The sequence below is a fragment of the Tenrec ecaudatus genome, chromosome 17 (assembly GCF_050624435.1).
Source record: "Tenrec ecaudatus isolate mTenEca1 chromosome 17, mTenEca1.hap1, whole genome shotgun sequence".
Lineage (NCBI taxonomy): Eukaryota > Metazoa > Chordata > Mammalia > Afrosoricida > Tenrecidae > Tenrec > Tenrec ecaudatus.
The window spans coordinates 24,451,327-24,469,825 of NC_134546.1; the positions used below are offsets into that span (position 1 = coordinate 24,451,327).

Sequence of the window (18,499 nt, forward strand, 5' to 3'; positions counted from 1 at the left end):
CTGCTGGCTACAACCTCTCTTGAATTAAATCACATGGCAATACACCACACATGTCAAGCTTAGCCTTAAAGGAAAACCTCAACCTTCTAGAACCCAGCTCCTAAGGAAGGAGGCTGATGGGGTCAACTACTGGATGTAAAGGCATTGCATTCTTGAGTGAAGTCACGTTTCCGCACAAAATCTTTGTGACATATTCCTATAATTTGTTCTTTGCTTGACAATCCAATTATCTGGTTGAATTGCCCCATGAGAGTCCACTGAAAGAACACCCTGGGTAGGAAAGGGTGGTAGGGAGAGGCTGAGCTGCTAGATAGCCTGGCTCAGAGGCAGGAGAGACACAAGAACAGTAAGACATGCATGTTTGCAAGCGTGTGCACGTGCACACAACACACACATTTCTGAAACACTTCATGTGCACTTTCATAACAATCAAACACCCTCTAAGGGCTACTAAATGTACTGGCGCTTGATGAGACGTGGGGCACCTGTCTAGAAGATTCCATTCTGTGGAATCTCATTCCACAGTGCTGGAGAGAAAGTGTTGGGGTGCTATGCTAATTTCCTCTCTCCAGGGATTTTGGAGGAAGCTGACCCCGAGGCATTTACAGTGGAAGCTCGGCGTTTATTTGGGTTTGGTCCAAGTTGCAGACAGAGTTAGATTCAAGTGTGTGACCTCATGCTATGTTTCTTGTGATCTGATTTCACTGAGTGTTATTGAATAACTTCAAAGGGCAGCTGCGAATTACAGGGAAGACACCCAGCAGAGCAATTTCTCACCTGCTGTCTCCGATCACAGAAGACACAGCTAGACTCGCGTTTCTCCCCGGGACACACGCGGTAGACATGCTGCCACTTGTATGGAGAGAGAGCCAAAGGGCACCGTCACTGCTGCCTGTGTCGCCTAGGACATGTTTTAAATATAACGAAGGATACTTTTTTAGAATTAAAAGCTTCAGGCATGGGCTGCTTCCTAAAAATACACGCCCTGAACTTTTGAAAGGGACTAGAGCCGCTTGTCACACTCGACCACTGCTGCTGAGTCTGCCCCACTCCTCGTGACCCTCTGTTAGGGAAGAACTGCACCGTAGGGTTCCCAAGACTGTATCTTCATGAAGTGGAGCTGCTGGTGCTCCACCTGGCTGTTAACCAAAAGGTCTGTGGTTCTAACCCAGCAGCCACTCTGTGGCAGAGGGATGTGGCATTCTGCCTCCACAAAGCTCAGTAGTGACTTATATTTGTGTAACCCTACGGGGCAGTTCTACCCTGTACTGCAGGCTCGCTGAGCAGGACTTGGTGTGATGGTTTAATTGTCACGGAAGCAGGCTGTCCCATCTGTCCCCTGTGGATTGCCTGGCGGGTTTAACCACAGAGTTTTCAGATAGCAGCATTTAACCATGGGGACGCCCATTGGTCAAACTAGAGTAGCATGCAAGTGTGGAAGGAACCTGAGCATATTTACCATTGGGGTCCGAAGTGGGAACTTACTCAGAGTGCACTGTTTGAAGTGCTGAAAAGGTTCTCAGAAGCCCATCAGGAGGATGAGTGTTTGGGGGCCTGGTCAGCTCGCCAAGGCCACCTTGTTGCGGGCTTTCTGCTGCCGCAGCCTCTGCAAATCCTCACGGCTCCTCTGGCTACCTTCTGCCCCGCCCCACTCCCCCCTCATCCTTTACTCTGTGCACAGGGAGGAACTTTAAGGAGCTTCGATTCTTAATTACCTTTTGTTGGGTCGCTAATTGTTTTCTTCATTTTGGAAAATTAGAAACTAGCAAAGTGCAAAGGCGCCCCTGTGTCATCTCTTGCTACGATGACTGGTCTCTTGCGTAGACTTTCGCTCCCACCTTCTTTTCAGGGTCGGCTCAGGGTGTTTGGTGCTCACGGACTCTGCATGATGCTTTGGTCTGAGCCCGTGGAGTTTTACTCCATGCCCGTGCAGCTGAGTATCAGTCAGAACCCCCGAGACCCCTGTCTGGGGGCTGGGAGACTGTGTAGGCCCCTCGCTGGTGCTCTGCCCCGTACGGTCCAGCAGCCTCGGCTTCCCCTCTTTTGAGTGAAGCGAAACGAAGTCATGTTGACTCAGTTTTCCTCCCTGCGCCGTGGTCTGGGAGGAGCCTGCAAAGGGCGAGGGGGACCATAGGCTGCCCCTGTTGCTTTTGTCTCTTCAGTTATTGCGGTCCTGCGTGCAGGCCGTCCAGAGCTGGGAAAGACTGGCTTTCTCTCCTGCATGACGTTGTTGAATCGTTTATGCAAGAAAAGGTATTTGGTAGTGAGTCACTGGCAGTGGCAGAAATAGTCTTTTTTGCTGGGAAAAAGTATGTTCCCATTTTGGGTCTGGAATGGAGAGGGTCGCCGGAGGGTTAAGTATTAAATCATGGTGCTGTTGGAGCACAGTCTGTTATTGGATTATCTTCTTAATGGGTCGGGGAGGGCTTTCCCCTCCTTCCAGTTCACTGCCTTGACCGGTCACTCGGGGAAATGTCCCTTCCCTCTTTCCCGGGCTTTTCTAGGCGGATTCCCTTCACCTGCTTTTGCGTTGGAAGTTTAGTAACCTTTCAGAGTTCCTACCAGCCCCTCGTGATGCTGTCTTCTGTTTGCCCTTGACCAGTTTCCTCAAGGTTGTCGCTCACCCTCCAGAGTTCTTCTAAAACACATTGAATCTGGGCTGCGGAGACTGTGTCATCCTAACGTAGTGTGCACTTGCCACCGTGGGCCTCACACAGTGGCTGAGTGTATTTGCATTGGATTTTGATGGGCAGCATCTGCTGGGAAGGCTTGGTGACTGTTTGAGTAACGTGCAGACAGTCTGCGGGTGCAGGCGGCATGATGTAATGGACTAAGAGTCCCAAGTACTTTCCTTTATAAGTCACCAAGCTCACTGCCTTTGAGTCAATTCCGATTAATCTTTAGAATAGGGTAGCACTGCCTCGGTAGGTCTCCAACACACTCTTTATGGGAGCGGAAAGCCTCAACTTTCTCCCCTGGAGTGACTGGTGGTTTCGAACTGCCGATCTTGCCGTTAGCTGCCCAGCTTGGAACCCACTGTGCCACCAGGGGTCCTTCCTTCATGGATCCCTTACATCTCAGCACCCTCTGGGAAGGAGTGGCATTGCTCTATTGCCAGCCTGCTGCCAGGATGCGGGTCAGGCTCTGGTGCTTGAGTGCAGAAGGTTCTCTGGAAGCCAGTTAACTGAATTTAGAGTTTATAATTCAGCTGGGAAATATAAGATAACTTTGTCAAACAATGACTTCTAACATGCAGCAATAGAGGTGATATGAAGTGAACGATTGAACATGGGACAGGAGTTCAGGTGATCCGAAGAACATGATAGTAGGGGAGGGGTTGGGAGTTTGGAAAGACTTCATAGTTCTTTGTTCTTTCTAGAACGTCAACCAGCACATTGAGGGGCTAGGTAGAATGTGTGTAGACATGGGAGGAGGAAGCCTAGAGGAGAGGTGGGCTTCACAGGGATGGGCCAGTGGGAAACTGAGGCTAGAAAGGATGAAGGACTGTTTGGGCTTGATGCAGAGATTCTTGTATGTCTCTCATAGATGGTTAAAAAGTGTTGAAAGTTTTTGAGAGAAGGAGACAATGTCTCAAAGGGCAGTATTTTAGAACAAACATATCTGTCTTGGAAGAAGTACAACCAGAATATTCCTTAGAAGCGAGGATGGCTAAACTTCACCTCATGTACTTTGCACACATTCTCAGGAGAGACCTGACTGCCGTTGAGTTGATTCTGACTCATAGTGACCCCATTGGACAGAATAGAATTTCCCCTGTGGGTTTCTGAGCCTATAACTCTTTATAGGAGTAGGCAACCTCATTTTTCTCCTTCAGAGTAACTGGTAGTTTTGAGCTGCTGACCTTGTGGTTAGCAGCCCAGTGCATAATCCACTCTGTTGCCAGGGCTCCTCAGGAGAGACCCGTGCCTGCAAAAAGGTACCATGCTTGGTGAAGGAGAAAGGGCAGCGGGAAAGAGCAAGACTGTAGATGAGATGGATTGACAGAGTAGCTACAACAATGGGCTTAACCGTAGCAGTGCTTGTGAGGATGTGCTCGTACCAGGCAGCGTTTCCTTCTGTCGTGCACAGGCTGGATGTCAGTCGGAATCGACGTGACAGCACTGACCAAGAGCAAATTGGTCAGCAAGTATGGTCAGAGCTTTGTTCTGTAACTTGTTCTCACACTTGGCTGCACATTGCAGTCAGTCACTTGGGCAGGGGCCACTGATGCCCGGCCCCCCCTGACAGAATTTCTGAGTTAATTGTCTGGAGGGAATTTGGGGTTTTGGGTGTTTCACAGTCTTCTTAGAGGAGGGGTGTGTATGTGGCCAGGACTGATCGACATTTTACAATTGCTTTTATTTATTTATTTAAATTATAGTTTTAAATATATTTTTCTTTTTTTTTACCGGTAAGTTATTAGTCACATACATTTGAGAGCAACCTTGCTTTTTCTTCTGCTGTTTTTTTTTGGGGGGGCCCTGGGGTGTGGCATTAGCAATATCATGTAACCTTTTAAATGTTTTTTTGTGTGTGTGCTCTTGGAGAAAATTTATATAGTACATTAGGCTTCCATTGAACGATTTGTACTTCTAGATAGTTCTTGAAGTGTCTTTTTGACTGTGAGTGCCACGGCATCGCAGCTTGAATCTGTCATCCTCAGCATAGTATAAGCCACGTGATTTTCTCATTCTAAATGGCCAATCCTGGTTCATTTCAGCTCACTAGTGGTGAGGATGCCGATCTTTATGTGTTCCCTTTCATTTTTTGACAACTTCCAATTTCCCTGCATTCATACTTCGTCCATTCCAAGTTGCAATTGCTAATAGATGTTTGCAGCAGTGTGCAGCAGTGTCTTCTTATTTTGAGTCATGCTCCCAGCCAAGCAAGGCCTTGGAGGCTTTGCTTCAGCCTCCTCATGACGGTTGACGCCACTTTGAGAAGCCTGCACTTCCTCAGTCTTATTTCGAGTGCCCTCTGACCTTGAGGAATTCCTCTTCTGGCACGACCCTGACAGTGTTCTGCATCTATTCACGAGAATTTCAGTGTCTGACAACGTTGGATGCTGTCCAAAAGGTTTTCAGTGGCTCATCCCTCTGAAATAGACAGCCCGTTCCTTCTTTGTAGCCTGTTTTCGGTCTGGAAGACGTCCATCCAGAATTCCCCTGAGAGGCAAGGGTGACAAGAGTGCACATCATGTGTTTTGGACACGCTGTCAGGAAGGAATCGTTCCTGGAGGAGGACATCGAGGCTGGTAAAGTACAGGGGCAGCAAAACAGAGGAAGACTTTCAACAGGATGGACCGACCCAGGGGCTGTGACAATGGGCTCCAACATAAGGACAGTTGCGAGGATGGGACACGACTGGGTGGTGGTTCGTTCTGTTGCTCTAAGCTGGAACGGTCTCAATGGGTACCTTACAGGTGCCACCACCACCACCACCACCTCATAGCCCATAGCAGCAAGCGTGGTACCTAACAGCGCCACCACCACCACCACCACCTCATAGCCCATAGCAGCGAGCATGGTACCTAACAGCACCACCACCACCACCACCACCACCACCTCATAGCCCATAGCAGCGAGCGTGGTACCTTACAGCCACCACCACCACCTCCACCACCACCTCCACCTCCACCACCTCCACCACCTCCACCACCACCACCACCACCACCTCCACCACCACCACCACTACCACCTCCACCACCACCACCACCACCACCACCACCAACACCACCACCTCATAGCCCATAGCAGCAAGCGTGGTACCTTACAGCACCACCACCACCACCACCACCACCACCACCACCACCACCTCCACCACCACCACCACCACCACCACCACCACCTCCACCACCACCTCCACCTCCACCTCCACCACCACCACCACCACCACCTCCACCACCACCACCACCTCCACCACCACCACCACCACCACCACCACCATCACCACCACCACCACCACCACCACCACCACCACCACCACCACCACCTCATAGCCCATAGGAGCAAGCATGGTACCTTACAGCACCACCACCACCACCACCACCACCACCACCACCACCACCACCACCACCACCACCTCCACCACCTCCACCACCACCACCACCTCCACCACCACCACCACCTCCACCACCACCACCACCACCACCACCACCACCACCACCTCCACCACCACCTCCACCACCACCACCTCCACCACCACCACCTCCACCACCACCACCTCCACCACCACCACCACCACCACCTCCACCACCACCACCACCACCACCACCACCACCACCTCATAGCCCATAGCAGCAAGCGTGGTACCTTACAGCGCCACCACCACCACAACAACAACAACTTCATAGCACATAGCAGAATGTTCCATATGGTTTCCAAGGTATGAACTTGATCCACCATCTTTGGGGCTAACAGCCACGCACTTTCACAAACTGGGCTCCTTTTCCATTCAGAATCAACTCCACTGCGTGTTTGGTTTTGGTAGCTTAGAGCTAGCCTTTCTGTCATCGCCCTGGGCGCTGCTGCTGCTGGTCCTGCCCCACGTATTGAGCACACGCTGGTCTCAGCTGTGTGGGAGGACCTTGGCTGTGTGGTCCAAATGTGGCAGGGAAGAGGAGCCTGCGTGATGCAGGTAGCTAAGTGCTTGTCTGCTGGTGGAAAGCTAGAGGTCGAAACCCTCCAGAGACCTTTTGGAAGGCAGGCCTGCTGAAGACAGCTGTGAGACGTCTGCAGCGGGCTCCCGTTTTGCACACCATGAGTCAGAATCAACTTGATGGCAACTGACAACATTTGCAGGGCACGTGGTTTGATCAGACATGGTCCCAGGACATGAGCTTTGGTTTTCAGGGGGCGTAGTCAGGGCAGGGACTTGTCCTGGAGGTTAGGAAATGTGTCCAGCCACCCCATCCCACTCTGCGTGAATTAGGGACTCCTGCCTGAGACGGTTTGTGGGTGCAGAGAAAGAAAAGTGACTTTTCGTTTGTCTTACTGCTCTTTGAGGTTCTACATCCAAAGGTCGCTATTGTGTATAATCAGGTGGTATAGAATGTGGTGTCCGTCCCCTCCCTGGAGGGAGCAAACAGTTAAGCACTTGATTGCTAACTGGAAAGGTGGATGTTCAAGACCACCCAGAGGTCCCTCAGAAGTAATGCCTGGTGATGGACACCCGCAAAATGCACCCTGGGAACCCCTGTGGAGCACTGTTCCCTGCTGACCCACCTGGTGTTGGAGTCAACTTGATCGTGTCATGTTATTATGTAAGACTCGCCCTTTTTCCAGTAGAAAACCACTCGTGATATTAGAGTTGAAAGACTTTTCTCTTTCTACCCCCGCCACCTTTCCAGATTTAAAATGTGAAGAGTTAGCGAAAACGTCTTCCCTCTTTTAGACTTCGTGTCCATCCTGGAGACCGAGGTCTTCCCAGGGGCAAGTCCTTCCGTACCTTCCCTTAACAGCTCTTGGGAGCTGCTCACCACTGCCTTCCCGGCGGAAGAGGAGCCGTTTGCAGTCCACCTTGGGAGGGAGAAAAAGCGGAAATCACTCTCAGATGCTAAACTGAAGCATGTTTCCAATGGAAAGCATGACGAGAATGTGTCCATGGAGGTGCCTGGGGGCTTGGGGCAGGGTAGTGATCTCTGGCAGGGACTCAGCTTCCAGAGCTGGGGCCCCACTCGTGGCTTCTGTTCTCTCTGGGCGGAGCTCTTCGCCATTCCTGGGGCATTCCATAAATAGCCTCGCTCAGTGGGGACCCGGCCATCTGAGATCACGCAGCAACGTGGCTCAGGAAAGCTCTCCTGAGTTAGAATCCTCCGCTCCACATGCTCCTGGCTCTTGCATTTGAATTCTAAAAACATAATATGGGGAGAGTGTCGGGGGGATAAGCAGCCACTGCCCTCTTTTTGCCCCCAACACCCACCCTTAAGGAGGCCAAGGTCACTCAGGGAGCAGCTGACTGACTATATATATATATATATATATATAGAGTATCTTTCTATGTATAGAAAACATCTTTAAAAATATATACATATATACATATACATTCTCTGCATGTGTGTGTAAAGCAGTGCTCCCCACTTTCTAGCACGAGCCTCTGGTCTTCCACTGAGGGCCATTATGTCCTTATCATCATTTGCTATAACTAATAGGAACCATACTTTAGAAAAGGGGGCAAAATAGCGTCTCTGTTTTATGGAAAATCCATAGGTTTCAGGGATCTGAGGCCTTCGTTGATAAAACCCTGTGGTTGTTAGCTGCTGTGTCTCTTCCGAGGTGGTCTGTGGCCTGCGTCTCGCAGTGATATTCCTGGGATGTTTAAGAGCATAGCCTACCTCAGGAGTAAGAGCTGAAGTCACAGTGGGCATTTGAACAAATAAAGTTGGGCCTGAAGGGGTCATGTCTGCTGGGCCACCGTCTTACCGAATAAGACTTAATTAAGTTGGTAACGTGTAAGCAGCCACGGGGTCTGTCTATTCCATTATGACTCTTGGCGACCCTGGAGGAGAGAGTAGATCAGCCCCATAGGGTTTTCTAGGCTGTCGATCTTTGCAGAAGTGGATGGCCACAGCGCTCAGCCCCAGAGCCACTGGCGTGGGTTTTAAGTGCCCCTTTCCGGTTCCCAGCTGAGCGCTTAACCGTTGCACCACCAGGGCTTCTTCCTGGGGAACTGGTGATGCTAAAGCCAGTCTTACCGTACAGTAACCTCTAGGCCTACTGTTTTTAAAACTCCACCCAGCAACCTGGTAATTCTATAAGGATGTTCAATACGTAGATATTCAGTGTACATGCACCCTAGTGAGCGGGAGACAAAGAAGTGGTTTCTTTTTTGGTGGTTCTCTTTATAAAACTAGGGCTATAATGTGCTTGACTTTCATACAAACTCCCAAAGACTCAATGCCATTGGGTTGATTCCAACGCATAACCACCCTATAGGACAAGGTAGAACTGCGCCTGAGTTTTTTGAGACTAACTTTTTATGGGAGTAGAAAGCCTTGCTTTTTTGTAAAGAACGGCTGCTGGTTTCAAACTCCTGACCTTGTAGCTAGCAGCCTAGTGCATAACTTCTACCGGGGAGCCTCTCAGGTGTCTGTGGGGACTTTCCTTTGTTCTGCCTGTGGGGAAGGAGGCATGGGCTACATTTTGGAAGTAGCCACTCCAGGCTCTGCCAGCCTGTTTAGGTCGAGCCTGCAGTAGAGTGATTGTTGGTGTTGGGGGTTTACTTAGGCTTGAGCTTTTTATTTGTTTCATTTTGTTTTGGGCCAATTCTTATTTGAACCCCCCAACTTTTAACTTAAGTCATAGGCCCAACTTACAATAAGGACAGAACATTTTCTCAGCATTTCACCCCCTGTATAGCGCATTTCTGAGAGGCAGCTATGGCAAAATGTCTGTGAATCTTGGCTTTGGAGCCAACTCCCTTGGGTCAAGTCTCAACTCTTCTGTTTACCAATAATTTGGTGACCTTTGACATATTCCTTAACCTGAGAGTCTATTTCTTCATCTGGAAAATGGATACAATACAACATCTATTTGAAACAGTTGTTGGAAATGAAATTAGGTAAACTTAGGGTAGTGCTGGGGCACTGGTAGATAACTGCGATTGATTTGACTCCAATTTATAGTGACCTCTGTGCACCAGAAGAAGTGTTGTCCTGTCCTGTTTTGTTCGCACAATTGTTTGCATATGCAAGTCAATAGCTGCTGTCCTGGGGTCAGTTCATCACCCTAAGGGTCTCCTTTTCCCTGTCTGATTCTTTCTTTCACCAAATTTGATGTCCTCTTTCAGCAGCTGATCTCTCCTAGTATGACCAGAGTAAGCAAGGCAGACAATACTTTGTTGTGATCCATAGTTTTTGTGGCTCAGTTCTGGAGGTAGATTGCCAGGCCTTTCTCCCTAGTTTGTAAACGCCACTAAAATCCGAACAACAGGGGTAGCCCTGCTGCTTGTTCATGAGTGAAACCTTCCCGTCACTGAGTCGCTACTGACTAGTGGATGCTGGGGGACAGCGTTGAACTGCCCCTGTGGGTTTCCAAGACTGTAACTCTTTATGGAGTAGAAAACAGTTCTTTCTCCCAAGGAACACGGCTGGTGGATTTGAACTGCTGTGGTTGGCTTCCCAAAATGTTATCCGCTCTGCCACCAGGGCTCCATCAGTGACATCACTTTTAATGTCACAGCTACCACAGACAAATTGGCAGACAGACAGCGGGCCAGGTATACATGTAAACAAACAAACAAACAGAAAACCCTACTTCACTGCCATAGAGTCAGTTTTTGTCTCAAAGGGACCTGATGGGACAGGGTAGAATTGCTCCCTCTGTGGGTTTCCAAGACTGACTCTTTATGGGAGTAGAAAGCCTCATCTTTCTCCGAAGGAGCGCCTGGTGGGTTTGAACTGCTGACTTTTCAGTTTAGCAACCCAGTGGGTAATCTGCTTTGCCACATGGGTTCCTAAATAGTAGCGATTGCCATTGCTGTCACCGTCATTATTGCAGTCTTTCAGAATGGTTCTGTTTTATCGGGAGAACATGCTGATGTTACCGTTATCTCTCTAGGAGCATTCAACGTGTCTGCTACTTTTCTTCAAAGAGGTGTCTTCTAATGTCTTTCTGCAGCAAGCTGTGTTCCTCCATGCCAGAATGGAGGGATGTGTCTACGACCTCAGCTGTGTGTGTGCAAGCCAGGGACCAAGGGCAAAGCCTGTGAGACCGTCACCACCCAAGACGCCTCGTCCACTGCAGTCGCTGGAGGGCCGGGCTCTGGGCCTGCTTCCAACTGGATCTCCCTGGAGCCAGCTTCAAAGCACACTTCATCTAAGAAGGCAGACCCTCTACCCAGAGTCAGCCCTGTGGCCCAGATGACCTTGACCCTCAAGCCGAAGCCTTCCGTCGGACTCTCCCAGCAGATCCTGAATTCTCAGTGAGTTTAACAAACTTGCTTCCAACTCAAGAGCATCTTATTCTCTTGGATGCATTCCTTTCAAGCATCTCTCTTTTTCTTGCAAAGTTTGCAGAAGTCACTTGGTTAAGAATGCCTTTTCTTCTGCTTCGCCCTTCCCTAAGGATTGACATGTACTTTGGCGTCTCAGGTCTGTGGACATGGGGTGTGCGTGGATTTTGCAGGAAAGATTTATTATAAGCATGGACCAATGGGATTGTGAGGGTCCTAGACCGCAAGCGTGGAAAGAAAAGGTGGGGAAACACAGACCATTGTTTGATAGTGGTAGAATTTGGGTCTTTGAAAAGAAATTATTTTTTGCTCCTGAGATTTGGAAGAATCACTTGGGAAACTGATTCATGGCAAAGGTAGAGAGGCAGTTTTGCTCACAGAAGGTGCTCAAGTGACAACGCCTCTTTGGACAGAGCTAATTTCTCAGCCGCAGAGGCAGGTCAAGTATATTGTATATTAGAAACATCTTTACCTCCCAGTTGCCTTACAAGCCCATCTTTTCTTCTATTTATGGAAACATGCTCTCCCTCCCCCCTCCCCCTTTTTGGATGAAGTAAGTGCTATTCTGAACCAAATGAGAACTCATGGAGAAGAGAGATTATCCTGGGGGGTCACACTAGAAGCAGCATCAGCTCCACGGGGGCCCTTATACAAATGGTCTCCATTTAATTAGCGTCTCCCTCTGGACAACAAGGCGCGGAATTTGCTCCAGCTATCACTTGTCATTTGTCTAGGAATGTAAAATACAGGAGGTTCCCAACTTAAGAACTGGCTCGACCCAGCAGTTCACTTGTAAGTCACTTGTTTGGAATTCAGATGAATTCCCCAAGAGACAGCTTCCTCGTGGTGATTGGTGCCCAGGCACCCACAGCAGTCACTGAATCTGTGACTGCAGATGCAATTACCCTAATTGGTACTGCTCCGTGGAATAGGCCACCTACGACTCTGCGGAATAGGGGGGCCTCACCCCTCTCCTCCCCTCCCTCCCTCATGAACCCTACTCATCTTATTTTTCTTCATGTTACTCTAACTTCTTCTTGTCTAACAGTATTTCCACTCTGCCACGCTCAATGGATTGGGGGGTGCTGGTGGTGGTTTGAAATTTAACCCCTTTGCTAGTATTTCAGTTGAAAAGTTCATCCTGCAACCCCGACCAGAAGTCATCGAAGCTGTAACTAAAACTTGTTGCTGTCGGTTGCTGCTGTCAGGTTGGCTCTGAGTCAAGGTGACTTCACGGCCAACAGAGTGACATGTCGCCCAGCTCCTCCCGCCTTCCTGATGTTTGCTGGGCTCACACGCATGGTTGTAGCTACTGTGTGCTTTGAGGGCCTGCCAGGTTGGGGGGCCCCTCTTCCAGCACTGTGTGGGACATCGCTGTCCTGTGGTCCACGGGGCTTTCTTTGGCTAAGGTTTGGAAGGATGTTGTAAGGTCTTTCTTCCTAGGGTGTCTTAAGGGTAGCAGCTCCACTGAAACCTGCCGTCTCTGGGCAACCTGTTGACATTTGAAATGCCCAGAACACCTGTGGCATACCTTCCAGCATCATGGCAATATGCAAGTCACCACAGCATTTCAAGACAAACGACTTTAGTAAGGTACTGGTTTCAGTGCTTAATATGTGTTAGTTCATTTTCAACCCCTGATCATGCTACAGGGTAGCTGCTGTTACCGACTCCATTTTACAGACGAGGAAACTGAGGTGCAGAAAGCTTGAGTCATGTATTCACGGGCACACAGTTGATAAGCGACAGCATAGGGATTTAAAGGGGTGCATTCAGGTGCCAACAGGAGTTAGGGAACATTGTAGACTCAAAGCCAGACCCACTGCTACGGAGTCGATTCTGCCTCATGGCGACCCGACAGTGCAGTGGGTCTCAACCTTCCTACTGCCACCACCCTGTAACACAGTTGCTCCTGTTGTGGTGACCCCCCCCCCCCAACCATAAAATTATTTTAGTTGCTACTTCATCACTGTCATTTTGCAACTGTTATGAATCGGGTGACCCCTGTGAAAGAGTTGTTGGATGCCCCCCTCCCAAAGGGGTCACGACCCCCAGGTTGAGAACCGCTGCTAGAGAGGGTTTCCAAGGCTGTAAATCATCATGGGAGCAGACAGCCTCCACTTTGTCAACCCACAGAGTGGCTGGTGGGTTTGAACGACTGACCTCGTGTTTAGCAATTCCAGTGTATCCCTGAGAGCACCACTTGTCCTCTGCCAAGGACAAGACGGTGCATGTTTTCAGCGTTGTGGGCCAAATGGTTTCTTTTGTAATGGCTCACACCTGCGGGTAAGGTACAAAACCAGCCGCAGACAATATGTAAATGAGGGAACGTAAGGGTCGCAGTAAAAGATTATTTATGAAAGTTGAACTTGGAATTTCAGACGATTTTGATTTGTTTTCCAGCCACTAAAAAGTGTAAAAATGAATTTTAACTTGTGGACCATAAAAAACAAGCCAAGGAGCTGAGTTTGGCTCGTGAGCCGCAGTTGGATGATCTCTATTCTAACGGTAGTAGTGCTTTCTGTGCCGGAAAACACATCTAAGTGTGTGTCCGGCCTTGAAATGAAATAGAGCTCCGGCTGTATCACAGCGAGACATCTTCCTCGCAGCGATGTTCTGGATCTTCAAAACAAAGAGCCATTCTGGGCTGAACTGTGTGTCGAAGTTCAAGCTTTGGATTCCTCTGCACTGCAATTCTTTTTTTCTAGAACTGTTATTTAAACAAACTGTAATTTTCAAGCAAGCTCGTTCATCCTGAATTTAACCGTTCACGGTGAGATTTTGACCACTTGCAATGTATAGATAGGGATTGCTACTAAGAGACTCATGCTACATGTCAGATAAAGGAGCAATCGTTTTCTCTTTTTTTCCTTTCTTCCCTCCCTCTGGGGTCAGTGCAGTGTAGCCAAGAATGCCGGGAGCCCCAGAGACCAAGGCTGCACCCGCCTCAGACTGGGCTTTCTTTTTTCCAACTGAAAAATATTTTCTAATCACTTACTGTGCCCCAGGCCTTCCAGCCAGTTTATTCCAGTTAGACACCCTGGTGAGAATTAAAATTTCCAACCCAGCTGTCTCTCTACATGCAGATCGGAATTCATATTTTATTTATTTTGAGCTATCACTCCCATACGGTACAATTCTGTAGTTCCAGCATATTAAGAAGAACTGCGTGGTCATCACCAAAATCGTCTCAGACATTGTCTTCTTCATCGTCCTTACCGTTATCAGCTCCCCATTTTACCTCCAACCTCCCCTGTCATGTCCCTAGGTAATTATTATTCCAGGTTCTCTCTATAGATTTACCTCTCCTGGATTTCATATGCAGAAAAAACACACAAAACAAAATTAAGCAACGACGACGACAAAACCCAACAACAACAACAATGTAAAATGGAGGAAACCTCAATTGAAAAGAAATCAGAAAATTCTAAGAACTGCAACAAATTTAAATGAGTCAAAAGAGAGATCGAATGATCGAGCTTTGCATTTCACGCTGTCCACATCTGCCATGATTGACTCTACAGTGCTGTCTCTGATAGCAAGGTGCTTCACACCCCTGGACAGAGGCCTCATTCATGTGGGTCCCTGCACGTGGATACTGGGTTTCCACTCTTCGGCACAGCCTTCTACAAACTAGGCGCTCAGAGTCTGACTGGGCTTTGCTAAAACCAAATTCCTCAGGTCAGTTGGATAAAGGTGATCTTGTGGTGGTGGCGCTGTGAGGTGTGACCTGTGTGTGCACATCCCTGCCACATGCTCTCAGGAGGAGCACAGGTGGCCTATGCGTTCTGATATTCATGCAGGACGCTCTTCTATTTGCCCTGGTAGCCGGATACTGTTGGGGCATGAAGGTGCACAAGACTTGAAGCTCAAAGGATTCCACGTGATAGATAAGCTACAGCGCGAGACAAAGGAGGGGAGCGTGTAGGTAGTAACAATGACCTGAGATGACAAAGTCTACACATCAAACTGCCGAGGAGATGATAGGACATACGATAAGACAACTAAGGCTCTTCCGTGTCTTTTTTAATAGATTAATTACTTTAGGCTATGCTGCAATTTTGCTTTGTTTTTGATGGTCAGGAAGTGCTGACGGTTGGCCGTCTCGTGTACCTGAGATCCCAGGTCCTGCATCATCTGCCTAAGTGAGTCCATTGTTGCAGCCACTGTGGACTTTGAGTGTCTTCCAGCATCTGTTTTGATCCATCGGGTTCTCACTGGCTAATTTCCTGAAGTAGGCCACCAGGCCTTTCTTCCTGGTTTGTCTTATTTTGGAAGCTCCTGAAATAGGTTCATTATGTGTAACTGTGCTGGAATTTGAAGTACCTGTAGTATGACTTCGAATATGACAGCAACGTGCATGCTACCACGGTGCCACAAACTCACAGATGTGTGTGTGTGTTTGATTAAGCCTTCTTAAAACGCTCCACAGTTGGACAGGAAGGCAAACCCAATGCAATTGAGTCAGTTCTAACTATATAGCGTTTCAGAGGCTGTAGATCTTCACAGAATAGACAGCCTCATCTTTCTCCTGAGGCGCATATGGCGGGTTTGAACTGCCAACCTTATGGTTAGCAGTCCATTGCTTAACCCGGCAGCACCAACAATAGGCAGAAAGATGTCTGAAATACCTAAGTGTCTAGCTGGTATTATGGCCCTTGCATGGCACAGGGAATCTGCTAGCTCTGACCACCTTGCTCATCAAGTTTCTATCGAGCACAGTCTGTGTGTGAGGCCCCGTTGCAGGGGCTGCAAATACAGCACTGAAGGACTGAACCCAGCGTCTACCTTCCTGCTGGTTTTGGTAGAGGAACCATAATTGTTACAGGATCTCACGAGAATGGCCCCTAAGATTGCACTAAGGGCCACGGAGAAGTGGAGTGCTGGGGGGGAGGTGGGGAGGAGTGGGAGCAGAGTGGTGTTTAAGTGAGCAGTCAGAGAAGGCTCTGTTGGGAAGGAGCATTTGAACAAAAGCCTGAAGAAGGTGAGAATTGTGAAGACACCGGGGCCTCGCAGGAAGGTTTGAGGTGAGAGTACGCCCGGCATGCTTAAAGAACAGCCAGTTTGGGAGGGGCAGAGGGAGGGGAGAAAGGGGAGTGGATCTCAAGGAGGATGAGAAGGAGAATTTTTTTTGTTTCTTTGTTTAAACAGTTTTATTGGCACTTCATCCACATCTCCTACAACCCCACAGTGCAGTCATATCAAGAGTACAGTCATCACCACAATTAATTTTAGAACTTTTTTCCTTCCTTGTACTCATTGTTATTCATGTAGTTATTTTTTTTCATTAAGGCAAAGATAGACAAAACAAAACATTTTCCAACTCAACTTCTGTATGTATAATTCAGTACCATTTTTTATACTCTTCATGTTGTACCACCATTATTGATAATTTTTTCTAAATCATTCCACCACCATTAACATAAACTCACTGCTCCCTAAGCAAAGATTCTTCCTCCTTCACACATGGTAACCATATGAGGGGTATCAACCCCCCCCCCCCAGAAAACAAACAAACAAACCTGGAATGTCTTTTTTTTCAAAGCTATGCGTTAAAAAATTTTTTTTTACAACAACCTTGCCACCTTCCAAGTTACTCTTCTTTACACTTAATACATTTGTCAAGCCTGCTGCTCCATTCTTTCTTTCTTTGTTTTCTTTTTAATCATTTTATTAGGGGCTTAACTCTTACCACAATCCATACATACATCAACCATGTAAAGCACATTTGTACATTCATTGCCCTCATCATTCTCAGAACATCCGCTCTCCACCCAAGCCCCTGGCATCAGCTCTTCATTTTATCCCCTCCCCGCTCCCCCTCTCTCATGAACCCCTGATAATTTATAAATTATTATTTTGTCATCTCTTGCACTGTCCGATGTCTCCCTTCACCCACTTTTCTGTTGTCCGTCCCCCAGGGAGGAGGTCACATGTAGATCCTTGTAATCGGTTCCCCCTATCCAGCCTACCCTCCCTCCACCCTTCCAGTATCGCCACTCACACAACTGGTCCTGAAGGGATAATCTGCCCTGGATTCCCTGTGCCTCCAGTTCCTGTCTGTACCAGTGCACATCCTCTGGTCTAGCCAGGTTTCTAAGGTAAAATTGGGATCATGATAGTGTGTGTGTGAGGGAAAGAAGCATTTAGGAACTAGAGGAAAGTTGTATGTTTCATCGTTGCTACACTGCACCCTGACTGGCTACTCTCCTCTCCGAGATCTTCTGTAAGAGGATGTCCAGTGGCCTACAAATGGGCTTTGGGCCTCCACTCCACACTCCCCCACCTCATTCACAATGATAAAATTTTTTGTTCTGATGATGTCTGATACCTGATCTCTTCGACACCTCATGATCACACAGGCTAGTGTGCTTCTTCCATGTGGACTTTGTTGCTTCTGAGCTAGATGGCTGCTTATTTACCTTCAAGTCTTTAAGACCCCAGGTGCTATATCTTTTGATAGCCGGGCACCATCAGCTTTCTTCGCCACCTTTGCTTATGCACCCATTTGTCTTCAGCAATCATATCATGGAGGTGAGCACACAATGATATGATTTTTTTGTTCTTTGGTGCCTGATAACTGATCCCTTCTGCACCTTGTGATCATGCAGGCTGGTGTGCTTCTTCCATGTGGGCTTTGTTGTTTCTGAGCTAGATGGCTGCTTGTTTACCTTCAAGCCTTTAGGACCCCAGGTGCTATATCTTTTGATAGCTGGACACCATCAGCTTTCTTCACCACATTTGCTTATGCACCCGCTTTGTTTTCAGTGATTGTGTCCGGAAGGTGAGCATCATAGAATGCCAATTTAATAGAACAAAGTATTCTTGCATTGAGGGAGTACTTGAGTGGAGACCTAATGTCAATCTGCTACCTTAATACTAAACCTATAAGTATATGCACATAAACCTATTTCCCCATCCTCATATATAAATATGTTTACATATGTACATGCCTGTATTTAGACCTCTATAAATGCCCCTTGCCTCCTAGCTCTTCTATTTCCTTTGACTTTCCTCTTGTCCCACTGCCATGCTCAGCCTTCATTTGGATTTCAGTAATTAAAGGAGAGTGTTTTGAACCTGAGTAACAACTGAACAATACTGCTTGATATGACTGAACTATGAAATATTACAATATCTGTAAGAGTTCCCACTAAAACCATAAGAAAAGAAAAATACTAATTTTTCTTTAAGGAATTTTTAATTAGAAATTATGAGATATATAGGAAAATGGCTCTGATCCAGGGAATACCAGTAACATTTAGAAACATTTTATTGCAATATTTGACCAGAAATGTCTGGTTTTACACATGACTATGATTATAATCAATAAGTAATTGTGTTTTTTATTTTACCTACTATAAAATATCATGTATACTCGAGAATAAGCTGAGTCCTTCAGCACAATTTTAATACAGTCTTTTGTGGTAAAATTAGGTGCCTTGGCTGATACTCGGGTTGGATTATACTGAAGTATATATGGTAAACATGTTCCACCTTTACAATAAACAAAGAAACACCAGCAAGTTTGCTTAACCTGTATTGTTAA

General features: G+C 47.6%; 1 protein-coding gene across 7 annotated transcripts in view; it reads left to right on the plus strand.

Annotated features, from left to right (window-relative positions):
- LTBP1 (latent transforming growth factor beta binding protein 1) overlaps nucleotides 1-18,499 on the plus strand; it is a 436,575-nt gene that overhangs the window by 44,017 nt on the left and 374,059 nt on the right. For all 7 annotated transcript variants that reach the window (XM_075536011.1, XM_075536010.1, XM_075536014.1 and 4 more), the window contains one exon: nucleotides 10,617-10,920. In XM_075536011.1, coding sequence (XP_075392126.1) covers nucleotides 10,617-10,920 — 304 coding nt within the window. The remainder of the gene's footprint in view (nucleotides 1-10,616; nucleotides 10,921-18,499) is intronic.